At 47.7% G+C, this 23,568-nt stretch overlaps 6 protein-coding genes across 6 annotated transcripts; 3 read left to right on the top strand and 3 right to left on the bottom strand.

Moving 5' to 3' along the window:
- Positions 1-239: 239 nt before the first annotated feature.
- BC939DRAFT_329057 (uncharacterized protein) lies at positions 240-1,046 on the bottom strand. The gene is made up of 2 exons (XM_051551575.1): positions 766-1,046; positions 240-674 (listed from the first exon to the last, which is right to left on the bottom strand). The coding sequence occupies exons 1-2, from the start codon at positions 946-948 to the stop codon at positions 444-446; spliced, it is 414 nt and encodes a 137-aa protein (XP_051407571.1). The 5' UTR covers positions 949-1,046; the 3' UTR covers positions 240-443.
- Positions 1,047-4,398: 3,352 nt separating this feature from the next.
- BC939DRAFT_328992 (uncharacterized protein) lies at positions 4,399-6,016 on the bottom strand. The gene is made up of 4 exons (XM_051551573.1): positions 5,460-6,016; positions 5,116-5,350; positions 4,930-5,021; positions 4,399-4,778 (listed from the first exon to the last, which is right to left on the bottom strand). Exons 1-4 carry the CDS (start codon positions 5,939-5,941, stop codon positions 4,673-4,675), a joined length of 915 nt encoding a protein of 304 aa, XP_051407570.1. The 5' UTR covers positions 5,942-6,016; the 3' UTR covers positions 4,399-4,672.
- Positions 6,017-6,243: 227 nt separating this feature from the next.
- BC939DRAFT_329019 (uncharacterized protein) lies at positions 6,244-8,358 on the bottom strand. Its single transcript, XM_051551574.1, has 4 exons — positions 7,676-8,358; positions 7,335-7,554; positions 6,735-7,238; positions 6,244-6,651 (listed from the first exon to the last, which is right to left on the bottom strand). The coding sequence occupies exons 1-4, from the start codon at positions 8,194-8,196 to the stop codon at positions 6,412-6,414; spliced, it is 1,485 nt and encodes a 494-aa protein (XP_051407569.1). The 5' UTR covers positions 8,197-8,358; the 3' UTR covers positions 6,244-6,411.
- Positions 8,359-8,959: 601 nt separating this feature from the next.
- Positions 8,960-10,845, top strand: BC939DRAFT_507379 (uncharacterized protein; the record flags this gene model as incomplete). Its single annotated transcript, XM_051560880.1, has 2 exons — positions 8,960-9,313; positions 9,400-10,845. The coding sequence occupies 2 exons, from the start codon at positions 8,960-8,962 to the stop codon at positions 10,843-10,845; spliced, it is 1,800 nt and encodes a 599-aa protein (XP_051407568.1).
- A 4,325-nt stretch (positions 10,846-15,170) lies between these two features.
- BC939DRAFT_402602 (P-loop containing nucleoside triphosphate hydrolase protein) lies at positions 15,171-19,978 on the top strand (the record flags this gene model as incomplete). Its single annotated transcript, XM_051552688.1, has 6 exons — positions 15,171-15,343; positions 15,552-16,227; positions 16,328-16,430; positions 16,510-18,088; positions 18,149-19,099; positions 19,189-19,978. The coding sequence occupies 6 exons, from the start codon at positions 15,171-15,173 to the stop codon at positions 19,976-19,978; spliced, it is 4,272 nt and encodes a 1,423-aa protein (XP_051407567.1).
- A 184-nt stretch (positions 19,979-20,162) lies between these two features.
- Positions 20,163-23,208, top strand: BC939DRAFT_465794 (uncharacterized protein). The gene is made up of 6 exons (XM_051557567.1): positions 20,163-20,866; positions 20,968-21,101; positions 21,211-21,568; positions 21,673-21,878; positions 21,992-22,246; positions 22,352-23,208. Exons 1-6 carry the CDS (start codon positions 20,203-20,205, stop codon positions 23,150-23,152), a joined length of 2,418 nt encoding a protein of 805 aa, XP_051407566.1. The 5' UTR covers positions 20,163-20,202; the 3' UTR covers positions 23,153-23,208.
- Positions 23,209-23,568: the final 360 nt, after the last annotated feature.

Genomic DNA, 23,568 nt, shown 5'->3' with positions numbered 1-23,568 from the left:
AAAACAGGGATATCAATGGCTTCTTAGCCGACTAAAGGGTGCAATGCTGGGAACGAGGATGTAGTTGTTGTGTTGGTAGTTGTCAAAGTAGTGGCGGTAGTAGCAGTTGCAGAGACTGAGGTAAGGCTGGATTCGAGCGAAAAGGGGTGTTCGAGGGCGAAAAGTCGGGCTGGCAGAGCGAGAATGCTTGCGGATTGAGCGACTGAGAACAGCGAGTGCGGCATAGCTTGTTATGGAGGGGTGAACATCAAAGCGAGTTGAGATTCTCGAGCGGAAGGGGGCCTCGAGGTGGGATGAATTAGAACTGAAGGACCATCTTGGATGCTCGTAGGACAGGTGTGAAGTATGGGAATTAAATTAAAAAAAAATAGAAACTCAAAGGACAATTAACCCTTCTAAAGAAAGTAAGAGATAGGGAAGGGGAACTGTCTCTTGGAAAGGAATCACTTGCGGCTGATGAGAGGAATGGGAACGATGAAGAAGTGTTGGAGGGAAAAAGAAGAAAAAGAGGCGGCAAACGGCAAGAGGAGGAGACGTATAAATAAAGGAAGGCTAGGCCAAGAAGGGAATTTCTGAGCAGGCCACGTAAAGTGCCGACCGTTGGCTGTTTGTTCTTTCGAGGGCTGGGGTTGCCGCGACAGGAGAGCCGAGTGTTTTCTTTTAGTGCTTGCTGGCTAGTGGGGAAGTAAATAACAGTGTATGTCAGCGTGCAGTTGCAGTGCAGCAAGCAAGTATGAAAGTGTGCGAACAAGGAGTTGCGTGTGCCTGAATCCCAAGGAGGTTATAAATATGCTGGATGACGATGGAGAGAATTATTATAAGGGAGCACTGCATTTGGAGCAATGGGAAAGCGAGAGGAGAGAAAAAGAGTGTGGCAGAGCATTCACTCCATTGCCCGATAATGAGCTGTGTGCTGAAACAGGCGGGAACAGGCGAAGGCGAAGGCATGATAGACAGCACTATCCAGACCTTTCAGACTAGAAAAGGTGTCAGTGCAAACAAATAAAATAAAAGAGCCGTGTGCTTGGTTATGTTATTTGTGTTGGGGAATAATTATGAGAAAAAGGAGAGCGACCAATAGAATTACACCGCGCAGGGGAGGGGGGAGGGTTTGGGATGAGAGTTAGGCGTGTCGGATGATAATCTATATTGCTGTCGCAGACTGAACAGAGAGTGCCTGAGCGAGAAGAGCGAGCGAGCAAGCGAGCGAGTGGAAAGAAAGTGAGCGAGAGAGGCAAGAACAGAGCAATTGATACACACGCACACAAAGAAGACGAGGGCGGAGAGAGAGAGAGGAAGAGAGAAGAAGAGAGAAGGAGAAAAAGAGGGAAGGAAGAGTGGACGACGAGGAAGTAATGTCAGTGTAGAGCGGAAGGGAGAGGGGGGAGGAAGAGAAAGGAAGAAAAAAAGAAGAAAGATAGAAAAGGAGCGGAACAAAAATATGTGCAGCACTGTAGACAGACATGCCATTGGGATGGACAATCTGCTTTTTCTTCGGGAAAGAGCAAGTGCATCTACACTTCAGCAGCATTGCTCTACCCACTCTCCAATGCTACCCCCTTAGTCTACCTCTCTACCCTCCTTCCCGCCGTCTCCATACCCCATTTTCTCTTCCCTCCCCCCTCCCCTATTCTCACTGCAGACCTTGCTATCATAGAATGTCTTCACTATCCCACCGGTGTTTCCTTTGTATATCGTTTCCCTCCTTTTGAAAGAATACTGCTTGCATACCAGTTGTGTGCACCCATTGCTCTGGTGACAAGGAGCAATCCGTACTGTACATGTAATGTGTGGGCGAAAGGGATGGCGACATCTGCAATGTGCGTATGTTCTTGTCAAAAGATGGCAGGAGGAGCTCTCTGTGCGCCTGTAGTTTCGATCGAGGGGGTTCAATCTACCCATTGGTCTTGTATCTGTTTGGTGCAATTCAGAGGGGAGCTGCTCTGTCTCTACTGCTCTCTCCTATTCTACCAAGCAGACGAGCAGATATACATTGCCATGGGCAACATCAACAATGCTTCATGCTGGTGCGATCTTAGAAACATGAGAACATGCCCATCTTGGTCCAGTCAAAGTGCCATAATTTTTATGTTATTCGCGTCGACACCATGGTGTTTATACATATGTACAGATGATTCATAGAATCTTCCAGCAACCACATTTGAACATAATCTCGAGTACATTGTGGTCAGGGCTGGGCGCAATCGCTCCTCTTCCTGTGCTATTACGATAGAGTAGCTTTTTTCGCGCCGGAAAATAATGAGAATGGATAGTATGGCTCTCATGTTCAATGAATAAACAAATACAAGCATCAGCAAAGCAATATGAAATACATCCAAATGGCCCCAGAATGATTTATTGCTTCTAATCCATCGATGCAAATCATGTTTGGTTCAATGCGAACAAAGCATTCGCATGAAAGCTGTTTTGCGCGGGTCCTGGACGAAATCGAGGTTTAGTTGGACCCAGGGACACAGACCTTCAACATTATTGCATTAGCCCAGCAAATTCTGCCATAATACATCCAAGTACACAAAGCATTATGTGTTGTTGCATGACATGAATGTTTATGTAGTCTAATGCTCTCGTCTCTTTTTTTGTTCAAAGATGTGCCCGCAATCCGAGCCCGCTCTATGCATTCTTGAGCTGTGTACACGTCTTATGTGCTTGAGATGAAGCAACGAAAAGCATGCGACCAAGGCGGAGGCTGTTCCTTCGAACCAGGACATGACCATGTTTCGGACAGCCATTTGGACTCAATCATCCATACACCGATTGGCCTCCGAAAATATTTCTCATCGTTGTCAACAAAAAGGTCAGGCGGGAGACAAATTGAGTGGCATGTACTTCTGCGAAGCTTGGGACTATCAGAAAGAAGGGCACAACATTGGACTCGCGGCCAGCAAACAACAAATAAAACAAACAGACACGCACGAGATGGATTCATTTTTTATAACATGGGAAACGATGTTCAAAAAAGCACGCTTCGAATCCAATTACATCTTAGTAATAATCGGTGCTAGTTCTAGCGTTTCTTCACGTACGGAGGATGGTATCACCATAAAAGACATCTCGACCGAATGAATGGGGATGCATACATGCGATATCAAACTAGCGTGTCGGAGCCGATCCGGCCTTTTCTGACTGTAAAAAATACCCCTCACAGGGTTAATAGAACTTAGACACGTCGTCCAGGGGTCTTGAAGGTAAACTACTAAATTTGACGTGGAGGCATTACGGTTGCCTACATAAAAATGCTCATTCTTCCCAGTTCAATGTTATGTTCCGAGAGCATGAAGTACTCTCCACGACTTCAACAGCCTTGCTAGTGTTTGTGGTGGTGCTACTAGCGGTGGTTGTCTTCTGACAATGTTTTGTTTATGGCCAATCTCCAGAAACATCGGAAAAAACGATCGAGCTGGCCCCCTATTTCACACCACGCGTCCTGTAGATACGAAATTAATATACAACCGCCCTCGTCGCGTCCGCCGTGATCTGCAGAGAACAGGAATGTAATAGGGAGCTTTGGAATTGTTGTAACCACATGGCGTTTGCTAGACTAAAAGAGATCGAGGTGCCCTTGAACCTGACCGCGATGGTCATAAAGCTGCCCATGGCTACACCAGAAAACAAATCATCTAGCGTACACAAAGAGCTCCCGAAGAATGATAGAAAGATAGGCTTTGATTGCTTACAATATAATGCCATCGTTGGTTGCGAATCTTTTTTTTTTTTTTTTTTGTCAGTTCATGGAAGTGGTACGCTCTTCGCCGACACATAAACTCTCTGGAGCAACTGTCAGTTGTCTTTGTTCATGCTCTTAAGTCTTTATAAAGCTTACGCGGTCGACTGGCGCACTGTAAAAACTATGGAAGAGCAACAAGTCCGTCCACCCGACCACCATCAACGATTCCCTCATCGCTGTCAACAATCACGCATCGACTACAGAAATGTGGTCCACGTCTTCGCTCGGGCGTTCCATCCTTCACGCCCACGCTCACGCCCACACCTCTGTGGTAAAATAGGGCATGCATGAGTGTTGCTGTATGGATTATGAAAGAAAGAATCTGTAATCATCGCCGTACTTTATCTTGCATCAACTCGCCCTCGATGGATGGCCCAACCCCTGGTTCACATACTTTGCCCCTGAATTAAGTATTCAAAACTTTGGGAGCGAAAATTCTATGCTTCCATGTGTCGAACAATAACCTGTTCAGGGCATAGACTAGATACGCCCCTGATTCACTACACGATTCAGATACTGCCTCACGCAATGGAGAACACAAAACATAAAACATGAGCCATGATTCCGTAGATATTGATATCTGCGATGATGTAAAAGCAGACCAGAAGGAGTGGACTAAACTCGCGTTTGGTAAGACTGGGTTCTTGGATTCTAAGGGCTCGATTTTTGCTTCAACCTATGAAAGTGCATGCTAGGCATACTATGTAGATAATCTGCTGCATTTATTCCCTTTTTTTGTTATTCAAATGATATCGAAAAGTATGCATGCAAGCACAAGTATGGCAAGTATGACAAGTATGAACAAAAACAAAGGAGGACACAACTGTCGGTACATAACACACCAGTTATTGTGTCTACGATTGCCTGAATCCAGTTTGGTTCCTTAGGTCTTTGTTCCACTGATTGCTCGAAATACACGCGACATCGCTACTCTCTTGCAGGAGAGACTTGCAATGGCAGCTTCCAGTCCTTTCCTAGCACGCGGCCATGGTACTCTTCAATGAATCGTTCAGCAATCTTGGTATCACGCACCCTATATGCATTGGCGCAAGGAAAGAAAAAATAAATTGATTGTGCATGCAGTACGTTAATCCTCTTTGTTCTTTAAGAACAATGCGTATGAGCGAGCATGTGCACTTTGCATTCGCAGCAAAATGATTGGCTCTAGCGGTCTTTTCACGTACTTGAGGAACCCTACACCTCTGCTCTTTCCAGTCTTGGGGTCTCTCAAGATATTGCACGCCATAATAGTATAAGGTCTAAACAAGTCCTTTAGCTGCAAGAAGAATAACATAATATCAGAGTGAGAATCTACTCCTTCTATGCAAAAAAAACTTTCTCGACGAAATGTCAGACACGTGTTGCAGTACCTTATTCTCTTTGATATGAGGTGGAATATTTTGAATAAACAGCATATCCGACAGCGTCTTACAGCGCAGTTTGTTCGTCGCAGATGGTATAGCAACCTCGGCATGAATACCTAGCTTGCCCAGTCCTTCTATCGCCATGTCAACGCTCTCGTTGCTGATATACATTACAAAGCCAAGACCAGTGCATACACCGTGCTTGGTCGTAATAGTGCGGCAAGACATGACTGGCCCGAACCTGTCGACCCAGAACCATATTTGAGAAATAAAATAAGCCCAATGTTAAGAACTTGCGAGAAGCATATCTGTGGTACTGATTGCTGTCATCACCTGCACCATCGACTTACTTGACGCAAATCTCGTAAAGCCTGTACTCGTTCATCGTCGGCTCAAGATTCTTAAGGAACAAGTTCAGTCGATATTCCTTTGCGTCCAGAGACTTGTTGGTGTTTCCTCTTCGCTTCAGGTCTGGGGCAGGCAGAGGTGGTAGGGGCGCAGGTGACTTTGCAGGAACCTTAACGATGTCAGAGTACGACAATAGCTTGCTAGGACTGTTCGGGGAAGCGTCATGGCTGTGGTTCCCTGATTCACTCAACACAGGTGTTTCTATCGCCGACTCCTGTAAGGGTTGCTGGCCTGATATAGGCGGGATAGGTTTCGCAGTCGGTGGCTCTGCCCACTCGGGATATTGTTGCAGTGACGAGGTTGATGATGACGCCGGCGAAAGCGAGATTGGCTGCGGAGAAATACCCATCATTGATAGCTTTTCGTGTCTATACGAAAGGGTCTCCACGTCGACATCCTGTACGGCCTTGTTCCCACGGTTCATGCTGGCATCAAACTGAAATGGTTGGTCCGGAACAGGCGTGCTCCAGAAATGGTCTCGTTCGGCCGAATGTCCACTCAACGGTGTGAATGCGTGAGAGACGCTCGTGGAGGTGCCCTGAAGGAATGTGGGCGACATCACATCGTCCTGTGTTTCGAAAGGCGCCAGTGCACCTTGCCTGAGGAAATCCTGGTGCTGCTGGTAATATTGGTCATAGAGATGATCATCGATGGCCGGCTCACTTGGATATATATCCCCACTGTCCCCATGTCGTACGGAGTAGTTCTTCTCGACAAGAGATAAGTAGGCAACCTCAGCATCTCGGTGAGAATCGAATGTCACTCTCCCTTGGCCATAACACTCTTCATTGATGTAGCGAATATCCACTGATGAGAGAACCAGCGATCCGTATCTAGATGCAACCAGAGTCACTAAATGAGCCTTCAAAGCACAGCAAAATTAATTTCCTGAAATCATAAAAATCGGTGATATACATACTGAGCACAGAGCTCAAACAGCTCCTGGTACTTCAGTCCTTCCGGCAGGTTCTCGAAATGAAGGGTCGAATCTCGCCGTGGAAGATCCTCGAGGATAAAGTCGTCAAGCGTTGTGTTGGAAATATGGACATCGCTAGGGTGTATAGGCTGATGTACTTCATAGGTGTTTGCGGATGTCTGTGGTACAGCCGCAACAGTGCTCATTTCCAGCATATTCTACAATGGACAGACGCGTCATCCTGTTAGTATTAAGAACCTGACTCCCACAATATGACAGATAAGATTAGCAGGCCTCATACCATATATCTGTCAATGTCATCGACGCTCATGTAGGGCTTATTATCCAAAAAAGACGGGCGGCGCTCGAACCCACTGGAGTTATATCCATCAGACAGAAACTGCTGGTGGGACCCGATAAAACCGCTGTCGAAATCGAGATACGCCTGGCCCAAAATGAATGCGCTCTTGAACTCTTGATTAGCCATTGATATTGCGTGGTCAGATTCCAAAGTCGCCTCCTTCGAAGAGTCTGGTTCCCAAGTCACCTCTGTAGGAGACTCTACAGGTGGATTTGGTTCCGATTGAGCGGCATTTATTGGATTATCCAGAGGCTGAGAGTCTGTTTGATTACTGGCCGACTCGGCTTGAATAGCTGACATTGATGATGATGATGATGATGATGGCAGTGGTGATTTGAGAGATGATATTTTTAAGGCCACCTTTAAAGTAGGCTGTTTCTTGCTCTGCTGTTTCTTTGGTGCCGGCTTCGATGGGAGGCTAGGAAAGTCATCGCTGTTGTCAAGCTATTGTGGTAGGAGCATCAGTAAGCAGTCGCTGCAGTATAACATGCCGTGCGGCTAAGATTGCTGCTCAGCCCAGAGTGGACGCACTTAACTTACCTCTGGTATCGCTGGCTTGGTTTCTGTCGATGGGCTCTCCTTGTGAGGCAGATTCTTGATGCTTGCCGATTCATGGGCGACGGTGACATAGAGTCCCTGTTGGGTGAGTGCCCTGCGCGCCTCGGTGCAACTTTCCTGGTTGTCAAACAATACAAAGCCTGCCCTACAGGATCCTGACTCTATGTCCAAGATGGTTTTGCAGGCGAGGATGTTCCCATACCTATGTAGTAGCACAGGAGGCGAAGGTAGCATTGATACTTAAGGACAAAGTATACATGAAGGACACTTTCAATGCATATTGCATACTTGTCATATCAAAAAAAAAGATAGAAAAGGCTTACGGCTTGAACAGTTCAAATAGACTCCTGGTCGTGGTGGTAGATTCAAGACCCTGGACATAGAGGTTAAACCGATAATCGGGCGTGGTAGTCAGAGGCTTCATGAAAAAGCCAGGGGGTGTTCCATTATGGCCATTCGAGGTAGAGTCGCGTTCTTCTTGAGCTTGTTGCTGGTGGTGTGTCGAGGCTGGGGCGTGAGCATTGGTTTGGTGGCGGGCCTGAGACTGGCTCTGGTTCTGACTCAGGCTCTGGTTCTGGATATGGCCCCGGTTCTGGCTCTGAATTGTACCCTGGACAATGTGCGCAGAACTGCTGGCTGTTGCCTGTCGGTGGCCAGCCATGGAGGTGAAAGTATAATTGAGTTTGTGAGAATGAGCTTTGGTTGTAGTGAGTAGAAGTGAATGAGTGATGGTGAGATGTGCTGTTGGCAGTTGACAGGATGCAGATTCAGCCTGGGAGGAGAGAGGTATACTGGTAGCGGTTTCGAAAAAAGAGTGGCAGAGCGAGGAGTTCTTGACTCGCATGGGCCATTGCACGCAGTGCAGTGGGAGAGGACTGCTTTCAGTCTGCCGGCACCTGCTTCACTTCGTTCGCCTTCGCCATCAATTGTAGGACAGGAAAAGCACACAACTTGTTAATCTGTGTGCGCGCTCCACCGAGAATGAATTAATGCGTTACGAAACGAGGAAAGGAAAGGGCGAAGTTCATACCCACTGGAAGATAATAGGTAATGAGTCGTAATGTACATTTAAGAGCGTCGGACAGAGCGCAGTGCTCATTTACTGGCAGTTCTGCACCTCCTCCGGCGTTCTTCTTCCCTACTCAGCAAGCAGTCGACCTTCGACCGAGTAGTCTACGGATAAGATATCGACCCTACCATATTCATTGGTTATTTGAGCGTTCAACGATTCCTTGAAACAATGGACTGCTTCGCTATACGTGTCATGACACGATACCAAATATCAAAATCAATACAGCTCGATCTCCAGTCTGCTTTACTCATTCTTGTACATAGCACTCGCCGTCCTCAGTTCTTAGCGATTTGATTTCGATTTGATTTGCTTTCTGTGTTAAGGGGTGTTTTCTACGCGGCGATATCTTTTTTTAATGTTTCGTGTAACCTGGGAAGTGAAAGCAGATGTTGAAAGCTTGAATTCGGTGATTTCAAAAGTGATTTCATACATCTTGGCATAGCCAAAAAATATAATACCTTACTTTTCATCAACCACGCATTCTTCGTCTCCAACTCATCGCTCCTCTCTCTCACACCACCACTCATCTTCCCAAATGACTATCCCTCTTTCTTCGCTTCCCCCCTGTGTATCCGAGATCGAAACTGAAGGACAAAAGGCGAGCCAGACATCAACTCCCTTCATCCCCTCCTCTGGCGAGATACAGAATTCTGGACGCATACCTTCACTACTACCACAAGCACAAACACAACCTCTTGTTCAGCAAGAGGCGCCTGGCAGTCTGCAGCCAGCTATCAATACCATACCTGAACAATCCCAATATCGACAATTCACCCCGCGACGTGCCGTAGACGTGAATAAGGATCCCACCACTTTTTTTTCAAAACGACAGCTGCCCTATCATCGGCCGAGCCAGCAGCAACAGTTTCAGCTACAGCAGCGGCAGCAGGTAATACACAAATTTTTTCCCTCTGAAATAGAGATGCTGCAAGTTGCGCGGTATTCTTGACACTAATATCTTTCGTTACATTCTAGATCGACGGTGGATCAACACGCGTTTCCACCTTAACCTATCCCATGCTCCATGGTAGCCAGCCGGGCCCTGTCTACAATTTCGATGCTTGCTCGTCATCAACGTGGCCCCAGGGTGTGCCCGACTGTGAGACTCCACTCTCCCCAATCTCCGCCCAATCAGCAGCATCCGTTGCCTCCTCTTCCTCATCCTATACTTCACAGCGGTCGATGTCCTCCACCCCCATTCGCATGTCCTCAAACGCTGCTCAGTTCTCGACATCCTTCCCCGTGCTTTTGAACCCCTCTGTGAAACGAAAGGCAGCCTTCTCAGATCCGTCCTCATCCTTAGCTCCTCGCAAACGACTTTCACCTTCGCCAGAAGCAACCTCCTCCCAACAAACGCCCGGCACAGGAAGGGCCCAAGCATTCGTTTTCATTATAGCACACGAAGCGTTTATTGCTGAACAGATGGCGCATCCCGATAATTGGCCCGTCTTAACAGCCTTAGGCAAAAACAGGAAGCACAAACGTTCGAAGAAGGATGTTTACGCAGATATCACCGAGAAGTTCAGCAATCGTTTCACAACCCAGGACTGCACGGTGACACTGGGAGAAAATCAGATGAAAAACAAAGTCGATAACATGTACCGGATCTTCAAAAATGAGCTGAAGCGCTACGACACAACTGGCAACGGCAATACACCTAATGGCCCAACGCTGAATGAGGAGACCATCGGCCGTTGTCATTACTTCTTCACCCTGCTCAACGCCGGTAAGCCCACCACCGGGAACATTAAACCCCGTCATTTCGATGAAAACCTCTCTACCGTGATGTCCAAGCCCAACGCTGTCTCTGGCCCTGAAGCTGCCGCCCTGTACGGCGTTGACGACGATAGCTTGACGGACGTTGACGATGGCGATATCACCCCTCCAGACGGCCTTATTGCTATGACGAGACAGACGCAGCATTCGCAACAGAAGTCAAAGAGTAATGGAGGCGCACTCGGTGGGTTGGAGACGCTTGTAGATCTTCTGCGCCAACAGTCTGATCAGAAAAATGAGATTCTGCGCGAACACAACGCAGAGCAACGGATGTTGATGCGCGAACAGCTTGAACGACAACGCATGACGGACGAGGCTAGACTCTTGTTAGAGCAACAGAGATTCGCTCAAGAGAGGAGCAAGGATGATCACGAGGCGATACTACGTCAGTTGGATATCAAGAGAAGGGAGCAGGAGCTTGAGGAGATAAGATTGAAGAATATGGAGAGAGAAATCGCATTGGAGGAGAGAGAAATGGCACTGAAGGAAAGGAGGCAAAACATGCGACGGATGAACAATGAGGAGAATAAAGAACTTTTATTGGAGCAGGAAATGAAGCTGGATGGCACAGGCACGGTGCAGAGCAAAGTGAGAGCAAGGTCCCAGAGCAAGTCGCCGAATAGGTCACCCAACAATTCCCCGTAGCAGACTTCAATAAGTTCTTTATTCAAATATTCACTCGCTAAACATTATTGCCTTACGCTGTGCTCGTTTGATATCTCCCCAAGTCTTCATTGCTGCATCATATCGCGCAACCTCCCTCCAGTCCTCAAAGTCAATTTCTTCATCTACTTCCTCTCCTGGTGCTGGTATTTCCTCTTCTACCGCTCCGTTTACCTGGACATCGGGCCGCTCCTGCTCTTGCCTCAACTCTTCCAAATTCCTCTGCGCGTCAAGATCCATTAGCTCTTCATCGTCTTTATCAAGCATCGTGAGGATATTGTGCACGACGACGCATGCCATGACGTGATTGCACACTTTGTCGACGTCCTCTTCTTGACGAATAACCTGTCGCAAATTCGTGAGAGATGGGAACCGTCCTTTGAGCATTCCAAACGCGTGTTCGATCCTTGCTCGAGCAGAGTTCAGGCGTTTGTTGAATCTGTGGGCATTGATGATAGGTCGTTGCATCCTGTGGTAGCCTGTCATCATAGTAGGCGATGACTTATACGCCGCATCTCCTAGCAAATGCTCCTGATCTGAAAAGTGCTGATTTTTTCGTTGGTAAGGTGGGGTCGTCCTATATGCTGTGGAGTCATGCCAACTTCCATAATAACCAGTCGTGAAGGCGATGAAGATACCATGGTGGTCACACACTCCAGTAGCTCCCATGGCAAAGTTCTTCTTCCTTGTCGCCCATAAATCCCGATTCCAGGTCGGCGCACGGACGAATGGAAACATCGTCCCATCTACGATACCAACGGCGTCAGGAAAGCCCTTTCGAGCAAAATGCGCCTTGACCTGGGTCTTCCTGTCAGCGTGCGGCCATGTGATGAACTGCTCGACGTTATCGCACAGCGCCAGAACACATCGTTGGTAGTATTCATGTGCTGTGCCCACGGACACGCCCATGGAAGGGCCAATGGACTCGTATCCGGCCAAGGATCCATCGTGGGCAAGTCGTTGAAGTGCGACCTTGAGCTGAATAGCAACGGACGCCTGCGGTTTTCTACCCCTGTTTTGGAATTGAGGGTGGTCCTTGATAGCATCAACCACGAAATTAAACTGAACCATCGTCATACGGAATGCGTTCTTGAAGATGCGATCCGACCCCACAGATAAGACCATGTCTCGATGAGCCGTGGACTTGTAAAAACTCAGCGATGATCTTAAATTCAGGTAACGGGCCGTTTGGAAGTATCGAATGAGCCAAACAAAGACGACAAATCTGAAAGAAATTTCGTATGTTTCGTCCTCGGCAGCTTGTAAAAGTTCGTAAAGCGCAAGCCATTTCGCTGTGGCGATTGCTCGTTCACGGAGAGTTCTCGGATGACGAACTAAATTACGACCGCGGGCCATCAGGAGAATGAAGTGAGGTGCGAATGAAGGGAGAGTGAAGGGTGAGAGCGAAAGAAAGGTGAGTGTGAAAGGTAGAGCATGTATACCAAAACTGCAACGTGCCAACCATCCTCCTTCCCGAAATCGAGTGTTTAGAACTGAGAGTAAAACGGTTTGGATTTGATATCGCTTCACTTCCCAAGTTACACAAAACATAAAAAAAAGATACCGCCGCGTCGAAAACACCCCTTAACACAGAAAGCAAATCAAATCGAAATCAAATCGCTAAGAACTGAGGACGGCGACTGCGATAAGTCCTTTATGCTGGCTAGAAAACTATTCATCATCAAACCCCTTTCTTCGAAAAACCTCAATCAAGACCAATATACCGAATCGCCTTTGCATGTCGATTGTGCTCCAGATGGTATTGTCAATATGTCGACCACATCTACTGAAAATTTCGACAAGCTTGATTTGATAGACTTGATAGACTTGATAGACTGGTGTACGAGCAATTGCCTGCACTTTTTCTTGTATTTCATCATTCTGGACAACATATTCAGCTCAAGGATTTTGTGGTAAAGAAAAGCTTTCTCGGTGGGATTGGACAAGCGCTATGAGCCATTGCTCGTATCCAGCTGGCTCTTATAAACATTATTTCATATCAATCAGCTTATCTATAGCCTACAAGCTTGCCAATTTGATCGAATAGGACAGCTTTTGGCGACCATCGAGAATATGGCGCGGGTTTACATTGACTAGATCTGCCGCTTGCAGGCTAAAGGGTCATATCATCTGTTGGGCTAGTTGTTTGGTGATAGCACTGCTCATAGAATGGTAGTACGGCTGGAGAAGTGAAGTGAGCAGGCGGCACTGGCGATGATGAATACGAGATCAAGCTGGCCAATGAGTTCCAATGAGCACAAGCATGAAGATTATGAGGCTGATCCAATGAGCTTTTTCGGACCACTGGTACAGGAATATCAGAGGTGGGCAAAGCACTACAGGCAAAGATGCAACCATTTCGCCGGAATATCTTTTATCTAGTCAAGCTACTCTTTAAAGCAATGGTTCAGAAGCGCGAGGATATATCGATCACAGGCCTGAAAGACTGACCTTTCCCTTTCGGAGGTTGATGTGTATAGGCTTGAATCTAGTCACAGTCGTATAGATAAGCCAGAGCCGATGGCTAAGTTCGGACGCGTTGTTTGCGGAGTGGCTGGAAGGATCACGGCCGCCAGGCGTTGAATTGAGTAGAAGGCGACCATTTTACGTGCTAGAAGAGAGTATGGACACAGGAGTCGGAGCGAGATAAAAGAGCTGATGGTTATCTTGAATCGAGGGCTTTAAAACTGGTGGCAGCAAGTCCATATCTGGAAGCGCTTTGCCAATTGTAGAGATCCTCTGAGAAAAGATGCATGGATACTGAAGCGCCTTCCAGAATGGAGCAACTGCACATCAGCATAGGCATCTCAGAGAGGCTGGTTAAACAATTCCGATGAACGCTCTCAATAGACGTGTTCCCGTAGTAGGCGCGTTCTGCGATCAATGTGATGCATTTACGCGCCACCAAAAAAAGGAGCGAGCCAGTAAAATTTTTTTATCGCTGTGTTGCAGAAACTAGCATGATTGAACGTACTCAGAGCACATTGGATAACACAGCTATCTGGGTTGCCCGTTTCCGCAATCTTGATCCTATGCAGTGGCATATCAACCTTGCTGCACCTCTGCGGTTTGCGACTCTCTTCTCTTCCATTCCAAGAGAAGAGTGCCATCAACCGTCTAGCACAACCACACCCCATTCTCTCCTCTCTTTCCTCACGCTGCTGATCCTCTCTCAAGTCCGTATTTCACGATGGGCATCCTACTGATGCAAGCCCTCGTAGCTATCCCCATGGCATTCATTCTCGCCTCGGGGACAATCTGCGCAATCGCCGCCAGGTCCTCCAACATTGAGCTCAACCCCTCCGCAGCCCCTCCATCCGCTGTTCACCTCGCCCGTCGCAAGTCCACGTTCGACTACACACGTCTCGGCAACAAGGATCCTTCCGAAAACACAACTACCGATGTCCAGCCCAAGGCTAAGGAGATCAAAATCCGTTCCATTATCCTCTTTATGATATCTTTGATCCCAACAGCCTTTGTTCTGATCTCTCTTGTGCTCGGACTTGAATCGTCCGACTCGTCCGACCGCACCCTGCTTGAGTTGCTCTATGCGCCCGGAGTGACACTTGCAGGATGGGTTATTGCACTCGTGTTGCTCATGGGTGTCATCACCCACAGGATACGGTACACCTTTGCCATCCAACCTCTGCAATGGTTCTATTCCACCACATTGGCGGTGCTGCTCTACGAGCTCTGGAACAGATTGGATTCCATCATTGAGGGTTCTGGTCACTATTCTGCAGACATGTGGGTCTTTTTCGGAGTCGCTGCTACGGTCCTAGTGCTCTTTATCGTTGCGCTAACGATGCCTGCGGAGCTGGATCTGGACATTGTCCATCGGTACGGATATGGCTACTCATCTGTAAGTACATTTTTTCTTTGTTGTTTTGTGGTTTTCTTTCTCAAAGTTCTGATATGTTGCAAAAAGAGATCATCTGGAAAAGAAGAACTGTCCATTTCATGATTCCCTGTGCGTTATGCAGTTTTGATGGAGGAGATATAAACTGCGGCGTCTATCGCTGATGGGATAATTGAGTGTTCATCAACAGGCTGGATAAACATTTTAAAAAAATGCGCAGGCGAATGGATTATCCTTTTGAGAGCCATGACGGGATGGAGGATGCTTGCCTTTTTGGTTACCGTCAATGCGCTTGACAATAGCTTGGCAATAACTTGGCAATAGCTTGGGTGGGAGAGTTCTGTCAAAAGATGGATTAATAGTGTGCTCTGACTCTTATGCTATTATTGAAAGAATGATTGAACTAATAAGCATGTACTTTCTGTGGTGTGTATAGGCCAAGCATGAGATGAGTCCTGAAGCGTATGCCTCGTATCTGTCCTGGCTGTTCTTCTCTTGGTTCAACGGTGTGATCAAGATTGGATCTACAAAGACCATTAATCTGTCTGATCTACCGGAACTTCTTCCACAGCTGCGGGCCAGGACAGTCTGGTCCCAGTTCCAGATGTTCAAGAATGTCAGGTAACGAAACTGCTTCCATGAACAATGTGTTTCTCTCCCTTCTTTATATCACGTATATCCTCGGATTCAATTCTCCTTTTCTGGACGAGGCTATCCAAGGCGCAAGATAAAGAAAAATCTTGGTTTTTGTGCCCTCCGGATAAACATTCGACTGAAAATCAAAGCACATCAGACTAATACTCGTACTATTCGCTTTTGTCGTCTACAGAAAATCTGCCTCGTTGCTTAAGCGCGTTCTTATATTCAACGCCGTCTCCTTCTTCTGGCAGTTCACCTTCGTAGTCATCTCAACCTGCCTCGATTTTTCAGTTCCTTACTTCCTCAAGCTTTTTCTCAGCTACATCAATGATCCCACTGTCCCACCCAAGGTCGCCTATCTCTACATCGTCCTCATCTTTGTGGCCCAAGTCTCCCGCTCCTTAGTCCAGTCTCAGATGTTCTATATGGGACGCAAGATCAACGTCTCCATGATGGCTCTGTTGAACGCTGAGATCTATGCAAAGACCCTCACCCGCCGCGACATGAGTGGTCTTGTCAGCAAAAAGACAAAGAGCGATGGCAAGGATAAGGATGGCAAAGGAAAGGGCAAGGACAAGGGCAAGGACAATGCCCCTGCAAGCGCAGGCAAGGTTGTCAACCTCATGTCGACAGATACAGTTCGTGTGTCGGGCGTGTGCAACTTTTGGCACATTGGTGTTTCGTCACCAATCGGTATTGCCCTTGGAACATACCTACTTTACGATCTCATTGGATGGAGCTCACTTGTGGGCATGTCTATCTTGGTCATCACTATCCCCGTTAACAAGGCTGTTCGTAAACGATATGCTAAGGGACAACGCGAGCTTTCGAGTGCTCGTGATGATCGCGTCACCTTGATGGGGGAGGTAAGTTGTGGATATGGATAGAACGAAGAGCGCCAGGTCCAATTTAGTTCACCAATGAGTATGGCTAACCGAGTGTATTTTTTTTCTATGTTTTTTGTAGCTGATTGCTGGAATCCGTATGATCAAATTCTTCGCCTGGGAGTTGTCGTTTAGTGAGAAGGTTTTGAAGGCACGAGAGATTGAGCTCAAGAAATTGGTCAATGGTAAGCAGTTGCATTGAAGTGTAGTTGTATTTGCTGAAAACAGAAACTGAACAACTAACCCCGTTTCTTTTTTGCACAGTCTATAAGAACACGATTCTGTTCCAGTTGGTTTGGTTTTCATCGCCTCTTCTTGTCACCCTATCCAGTTTCTTTTGCTATGCCAAGATTCAGAAGGGCGAGTTTACCCCTGCCGTCGCTTTCACGGCTATGGTTCTGTTCACCCGTCTGAAGGCCCCTCTAAATGGACTTCCCGCCGTCTATATGGCACTCACCAACGCTAGTGTCAGTTTGGGACGTATTGCAGAGTATCTAGATGAGCCCAATATCAAGGACGTCTTTGTTAATGGACAGAAGCTGAGCGAAAACTCTCCTCAGATTGGTATGAAGGGGTTGACTGCTCAGTGGTGGACGTCAGAAAGCGCCAAGACACCGGAAGCAAATGCTACAGGTGCTACCGAGGCTCGCACTGAGGACACAGATACGTTTACTCTCCGTAATATCACGGTCGCGTTTCCGGTAGGCGAGCTCTCGATTGTCTGTGGACCAACCGGAGGTGGAAAGACGTCATTGTTGCTAGGAATGTTGGGAGAGATGGATGTCCTTTCAGGCGAAATCTACCTGCCCAGACGACCTCTCGATGGATCCAAGGAGTTCGATCCCGAAACTGGATTGCTGAACGACGGCGTTGCATATGTGTCTCAACAGGCTTGGCTGCAGAATGCCTCCATTCGTGATAACATTCTGTTTGGAAGTGTCTACGAGGAGGAACGATACAATCAAGTTATTGAGGTCTGCGCCTTGAAGCGCGATCTCGAGATCCTGGAGGATGGTGACCAGACTGAGATTGGGGAGAAGGGCATCACTCTCTCTGGTGGTCAGAAGCAGCGTGTCTCCTTAGCCCGCGCTATCTATTCTCGATCCCGCCATGTTCTTCTGGACGACTGTCTCTCAGCTGTTGACGCTCACACTGCGGAACATATCCATGAGAAATGCTTGATTGGACCGATCATGAAGAACCGGACCTGCATTCTTGTCACGCATCATGTTCGACTCTGCATCTCGACCGCCAAGCACGTCGTTTTGGTTAACAATGGAGAGATCGTAGTTCAAGGATCCGTCCAGCATCTTCGTGAGCAAGGATCGCTGTCGCTTGTGTTGGACGAGGACGAGGAACAGAGCGCAGATTCATCGGACGCCGATACTGTCAACGAAAACGACCTTGGATCCTCCTCAGCCATCGCCAATACACCTAAGCCTGTGCGAAGAAAGTCGATCGCCAAGGACCTCAAGGATACACAACAGCCCGTCGCACCTGCCAAGGATGCCAGAAAGTTAGTTCTGGATGAGACACGCGAGGAGGGTCGTGTCAAGTGGTCGATCTACAAGGTCTATGCATCCGCTGCAGGAGGTATCGCCTTTTGGTTCATTCTCATGGTCGCATTTGTTATCACACGCATGGTCGAGGTCTCTGAATCGCTTTGGGTGCGTGAGTGGGCTAACTCTTACGCACCTGCTTTGGTCAAGTTCATGTTCTCGAACATTTATTCCGTCTTGGGCTTCTCCACTTCGCACCTCGCCTCTTCTGCCATCTACTCAGACTCGCAGGGCTACCAAACCCAGCCAAGTCTTTATGACCCTGCTCAGTCTGTCACCAACAAGTCACTTTTGACAATGGGCTTAGGTTCTGAGTATATTATGGGCATTCCTGAAAAGCACAGCACCGACTACTACCTGTTTATCTATGCTATGATCTCGATCGGCGCCAGTTTGGCCCACATCATGCAGACCGTGATTGTGCTTTATGGCTCTCTCCGCGCCGCCAGGTCGTTGTACAGGAAGCTGCTCATGTCTGTGGTCCGTGCCCCTCTTCGATTCTTCGACACCACACCCGTTGGCCGTATCATGAACCGATTCTCGAACGATTTCGAGACCGTTGATGGATCGATTGCCGGCAACTGCTCGCAGCTCTTGCAGCTTATCATGTCAGCTAGCTCTATCATCATCGTCTTGGCCTACATTACCCCTCTATTCGTTGTTGTGGCAGCCTTGATCTCAGTCGCATACCTTTCTGTGGGCAAGAAGTACATCAGCTCATCTCGTGAGCTCAAGCGTTTGCATTCTGTTTCTCGGTCGCCCATCTATTCAACGTTTGGAGAGACGCTCGCTGGTGTTGCGACCATTCGCGCCTTTAGCGAACAGAGCCGGTTCATGGGCGATCTGTTGACCAAGTTGGATGACAGCAATCGTCCTTTCTATTTCCTCTGGATTGCAAACCGCTGGCTCTCAGTTCGCTCGGATTCCATTGGAGCACTTGTCGCGTTGTCGTCTGGTATTTTTATTCTCATGAACCCGATCGGTATCGATGCAGGAACAGCTGGTTTGGCATTGACATATGCATTGGAGTTCGTGGCGTTGGTTAACTTTTTGGTGCGCGAGTACACTCAGATTGAGATGGAGCTGAACTCGATCGAGCGTATCACAGAGTATACCGTCATGGCTCAGGAGCCTCCAGCTGTGATTGAAGGACGCAGGCCTCCTGCTGCCTGGCCTACTGGAGGAAGCATTGAAGTTAAGGATCTGGAGATGAAGTATGCTCCTGAACTTGAGACGGTCCTGAGAGGTATCTCCTTCACAGTTGAGTCGCGCCAGAAAATTGGTGTGGTTGGAAGGTTTGTTGCCAGACTTATATAAGGGATCTATCATTACTTTGCTACTTGCCATTTTCCGGATACTAACAGCTTTTTCTTCTCGTCTACAGAACTGGATCTGGAAAGAGTACGCTGGCGCTGTCATTATTCCGATTCGTAGAGCCCGTCGGCGGCAGCATTCATGTCGACGGCATCAATATCTGCGATATTGGACTGGACGATCTACGATCCCGCCTCACTATTATTCCTCAGGATCCCATGCTCTTCACAGGCACCATCCGCTCCAATCTGGACCCATTCAGCGACCATGTCGATAGCGAACTCTGGGAGGCCCTTCAGCGCGTGCATTTGGTTGGTTCTGGTCAGGATTCTTCCGCTGTGAGTGTCCACGACGGCGACGATTCCAACAATGCATCGACATCATCCCCCACAGCCGCAGGACCCTCGACAGCGGCAGGTATGACTGGTGGCAAGACACATGTCTCATTTTCGAGCCTTGACAACCCTGTCAGCGAAGGTGGATCAAACTTTTCGCAGGGACAGCGTCAACTGCTATGCATGGCGCGTGCGTTGTTAAGGAACTCAAAGATCATTGTGATGGATGAAGCGACAGCTTCGGTGGACTTTGCAACGGATAAGGCGATTCAGTCGGCAATCCAGCAGGAATTTGAGAACTCGACAGTGATCTGCATTGCGCACCGGTTGAACACGATTATTTTATACGATAAGGTATTGGTGCTGGATCATGGCAAGGTGTTGGAGTACGACACGCCTGCAAATCTGCTGGACGATAGCAATGGCAGGAAGACGCACTTTAGAGAGATGTGCGAGAGGTCTGGAGAGCTCGAGGTCCTGTTGGAGATGGTCCGAAGCGCTGAGAACAAAAAGCGTGCCGTGTGAACGTAGAGCATAGAGCAACATGCATAAAGAACTTATTTTTTTTTATATCATTTATATCAGTCTACGATTCGACTGGCAGTTGGTCGATTGAATTCATTTGTTGCCACCAAATCAATGATGGTCACAAATTAAGGTTTTGTAAACAGATTCTCCCTTTTTTTTTTTTTTTTTTTTGTGAAGGCCACTTCGCTACTGCCGACCCCTTTATCTTGCTTTGACACATCATGGGAGCCGACAAGAAGCGAAAGCGCTCCAAGGAGGAAGGGATGGACAGGAAACTAGCAACCAAGACTAAGGGCAACATCATCAGTGACGAGGTAAATGAGGCCAGCCACAGACAGAACTTGGACCGACCCAGCAAGAAGACCAAGAACGACAAGAAGGACAAGGACGATATGAACCAGAGCGACAGGAAGCATTTAAAGAAAAAGACGGCCAAGAAAGAGAAGAATGACAAAAAGGACAAGAAAATGCTCAAGGAAAAGAAGGATAAAAAGGAAAAGAGGCAAAAGAAAGACCGATCAGGAACATCATCGTCAGCATCCGACAATGATATTCCGAGCCCTAACTCAAGCGCCACCTCAAGCCCATGTGCAGATTCGAACGACATGGATGCGGACATCATGCCTGCGATTACTACAGCAGCGCAGGCTCTTACCAAGGCCATTGTTGAGGTTATGGTGCAGGAAAAGAAGACGCTGGATCATGAGAGGGATGTCAAAAGCTATAAGAAGGAGAAGACAGAGAAGCAGGTCAAGGTTGTGGAATCAAAGACGATCAGTACGACAACAGTTATATCAAGTGTGGTGGCAAGGACGGCAGTCAGCGCCAATTTCGGTGATTTGGACAACTCTAACAGGTCCAATGCGACCCACGTCGCGCCTGCAGGTCCGTCATTTGACGTCATTGGAGTCACTATGGTATCAAAGTAAAATATGAACAACAACTAAGGCTCTCTGACCATTTTTCACCTTCTTCTTCATCTACAGTCGATGCCAACGGACTGACGAAGAAGGAGCGCAAGATGCTAAAGACTAAGCAAAAGCAGCTTAAAAGGAAGAGCGAAGGTGATGGAGAACCAGCGTTCACGATCAAGGATGGTCACGACTTGCTCACTCTGAAGGTATAGACCCCGAGAGCTGTTATAACCATGGCACCTTTGTACATTGACACGGTCTTGACTATGGAAAATACCAGACTGACGCGCATAATTGTATGGGTTGCTTGAATAGGACCTTCGCGACCTCGTAGTCTTTGTCCTGACTGAGACGCCCTCATTACCTTGGATTGAGGTCCGGAATAAGTTTAGGATTGACAAGGTCCTTTTGCTCTACATCTCTGGTCTCGATCCAACTCTGTTCCATGTCAACCTCAAGTCGCCCGATGCACACAGGCCCATTGCATGGATCGACCGCGTCGAGAAGTACGGAGGACCTGTTTCAGAATTCCAGTACTTGAAAGAGCATTTTGAGAAGGCGAATGTTGTCACGGCGACGGGTGATAAGCATAGGATTTTTTCTCCGACCAACACGTTGCTGAACGTGCCATTGAGTAACTCGGAGAAGATCAAGCGTGAGAACGAGAAGAAGAGTAAGTTGAAGGTCTGATCACACTGTATTGGTATCTATACAGACCTACCCGTCGCTTCTACCAGGGATCTAATTTCTTTTTTTTTTTCAATTTCGGAAAAAAAGAAATAGATCAAAAGACAAACAAGAAGATGAAGCCAGAAAACTATATAATGTCCCTAGATGAGTTGCGCGAAAGCAATTTCCCTATACCTCGTTATCTGGACTCAGACTCTCCTGAGTTGGCAGAGGGCTGGATTGAGACACCAAAGCTGAAGAAGACAACACTGACGCCTCCTCCCAAGACCATGATCGCCATGGATTGTGAGATGGTACGCGCCTGGATTTATTTAATTTATGATGTGGACATCAATAATTGTCTTATTATTAGGGTATTAACGTGCTCTTGATGCTTATAATTCGCTTCAATTCTCAATGAAAACAGTGTAGGACAGAGGACGGTCCAGAATTGACGCGAGTGACCTTGATTGACCATAATGGAAAGCCCATATTCGATGAACTTGTGATGCCCAAGAAACCCATTCTGGATTACCTGACGCAGTACTCTGGCATGACAGCTTCGCGTCTTGAAGGCGTCACTACCCGGCTGGCTGATGTTCAGAAGATACTGAAAAAGATCATCGATTATAACACCATCCTTGTTGGGCACTCTCTTGAAAACGATATGAAAGTCCTAAAGGTAACAAGTCCTTTCCTGCACTCCGGTATACCTTGACAATACTGGTAACAAAAAAAAAAAAAAAAAAAAAAAAAACTAATGGGTTGACCCTCATTCTTCTGATAGCTTGCCCATCCGTTCATCATCGATACGAGTCTGGTGTTCCACCACACACGCGGCCCACCATATCGTCCCGGTCTGAAATGGCTCGCCCAGAAATGGCTCCAACGTCAGATCCAGGCCAATATTGAACGTGGACACGACTCTGCGGAGGATGCCCTCGCGTGTATGGATCTCATCAAGTTGAAACTAACCAAGCCTCCAGGATTTGGTGAATATGTCCAGGACCAGGAATCACTCTTTTCAAGGCTTCATCGGTTCAACAGCCCCAGGACCTCAGCTCTCATTGACTCTGATTCGTTTGCGGGTCAGAACGCTACGACGACTATCCGGACTAAAAGTGATCAAGACGTGGTAGAGGCTTTGCCGGAGGCGATCCAGAAGCACCATTTTGTATGGGCACGTCTCCGAGATATTGAAATCAACCATGGCAAGGCGCCTGAACAGTCCCTGAGTGAGGGTCAGTTTGCCGACACGGGCCGTGCGTCGAAGATCAGTAGTGCAGATAAGATCCAGGCTTCTGAGGAAGAGGTCCGATCGGGCATCCGATCGATTGACGAGAGCTTAAAGCGGATTATTAATTGTTTGCCGCCGAGAACTGCGGTGATTATGGTGAGCGGACAGGGGGACCATCGGGAGGTGTCGAGGATGCAGCAGCGGCAGAAGCATTTTATGGAGTTGTGTAAGAAGAAGAGCCTGGATGAGATTCCGGAGGAGGAGAGGTTTTTGGAAGCGGATGAGAAGAAGCTGGAGGAGGCGGTGGAGGTAGCGAAGAGCGGGATTTGCTTTTTGACAATTACGCGATAGGTACTGAAGGCAAACACGAAGATGAGAAGGCGCCGTCCTTTTTTTTTTTTTTTTTTCTGAGAAATAAAAGCCTTCGCAGTGCCTGCAAAAGGGACGATGGGCTGCGTGCACGAACCACCTGCGCAATTGAACTTTAAGTCTTTACTCCTTCCATGGCGGCGATCCGAGAAGTGGAAACTGGGCACTAAGAACGGATTCGACATTTCTGACTCATATCTGGCCCTCCACAGTAGAACTACATGTACACTGTTGCTCCCCTTCTCTCTCGTTCCACAAAGGAAAGCAGCCAATTTCATCCTACTGTACGTCGATTTGCGGACGCTCCAGGGATTGTTTAGACGCCGCTGATTTGAGGCATGAACATGGCATATTCATTAGAGCATTCGTGTCGTCCGCAAAGGCAGCTCCGAATTTTC

The sequence above is a fragment of the Gamsiella multidivaricata genome (genome assembly GCF_025024155.1).
Source record: "Gamsiella multidivaricata strain RSA 2152 chromosome Unknown BC939scaffold_92, whole genome shotgun sequence".
NCBI classification, from domain to species: domain Eukaryota; kingdom Fungi; phylum Mortierellomycota; class Mortierellomycetes; order Mortierellales; family Mortierellaceae; genus Gamsiella; species Gamsiella multidivaricata.
This window is presented reverse-complemented; position numbering and strand designations above follow the sequence as displayed.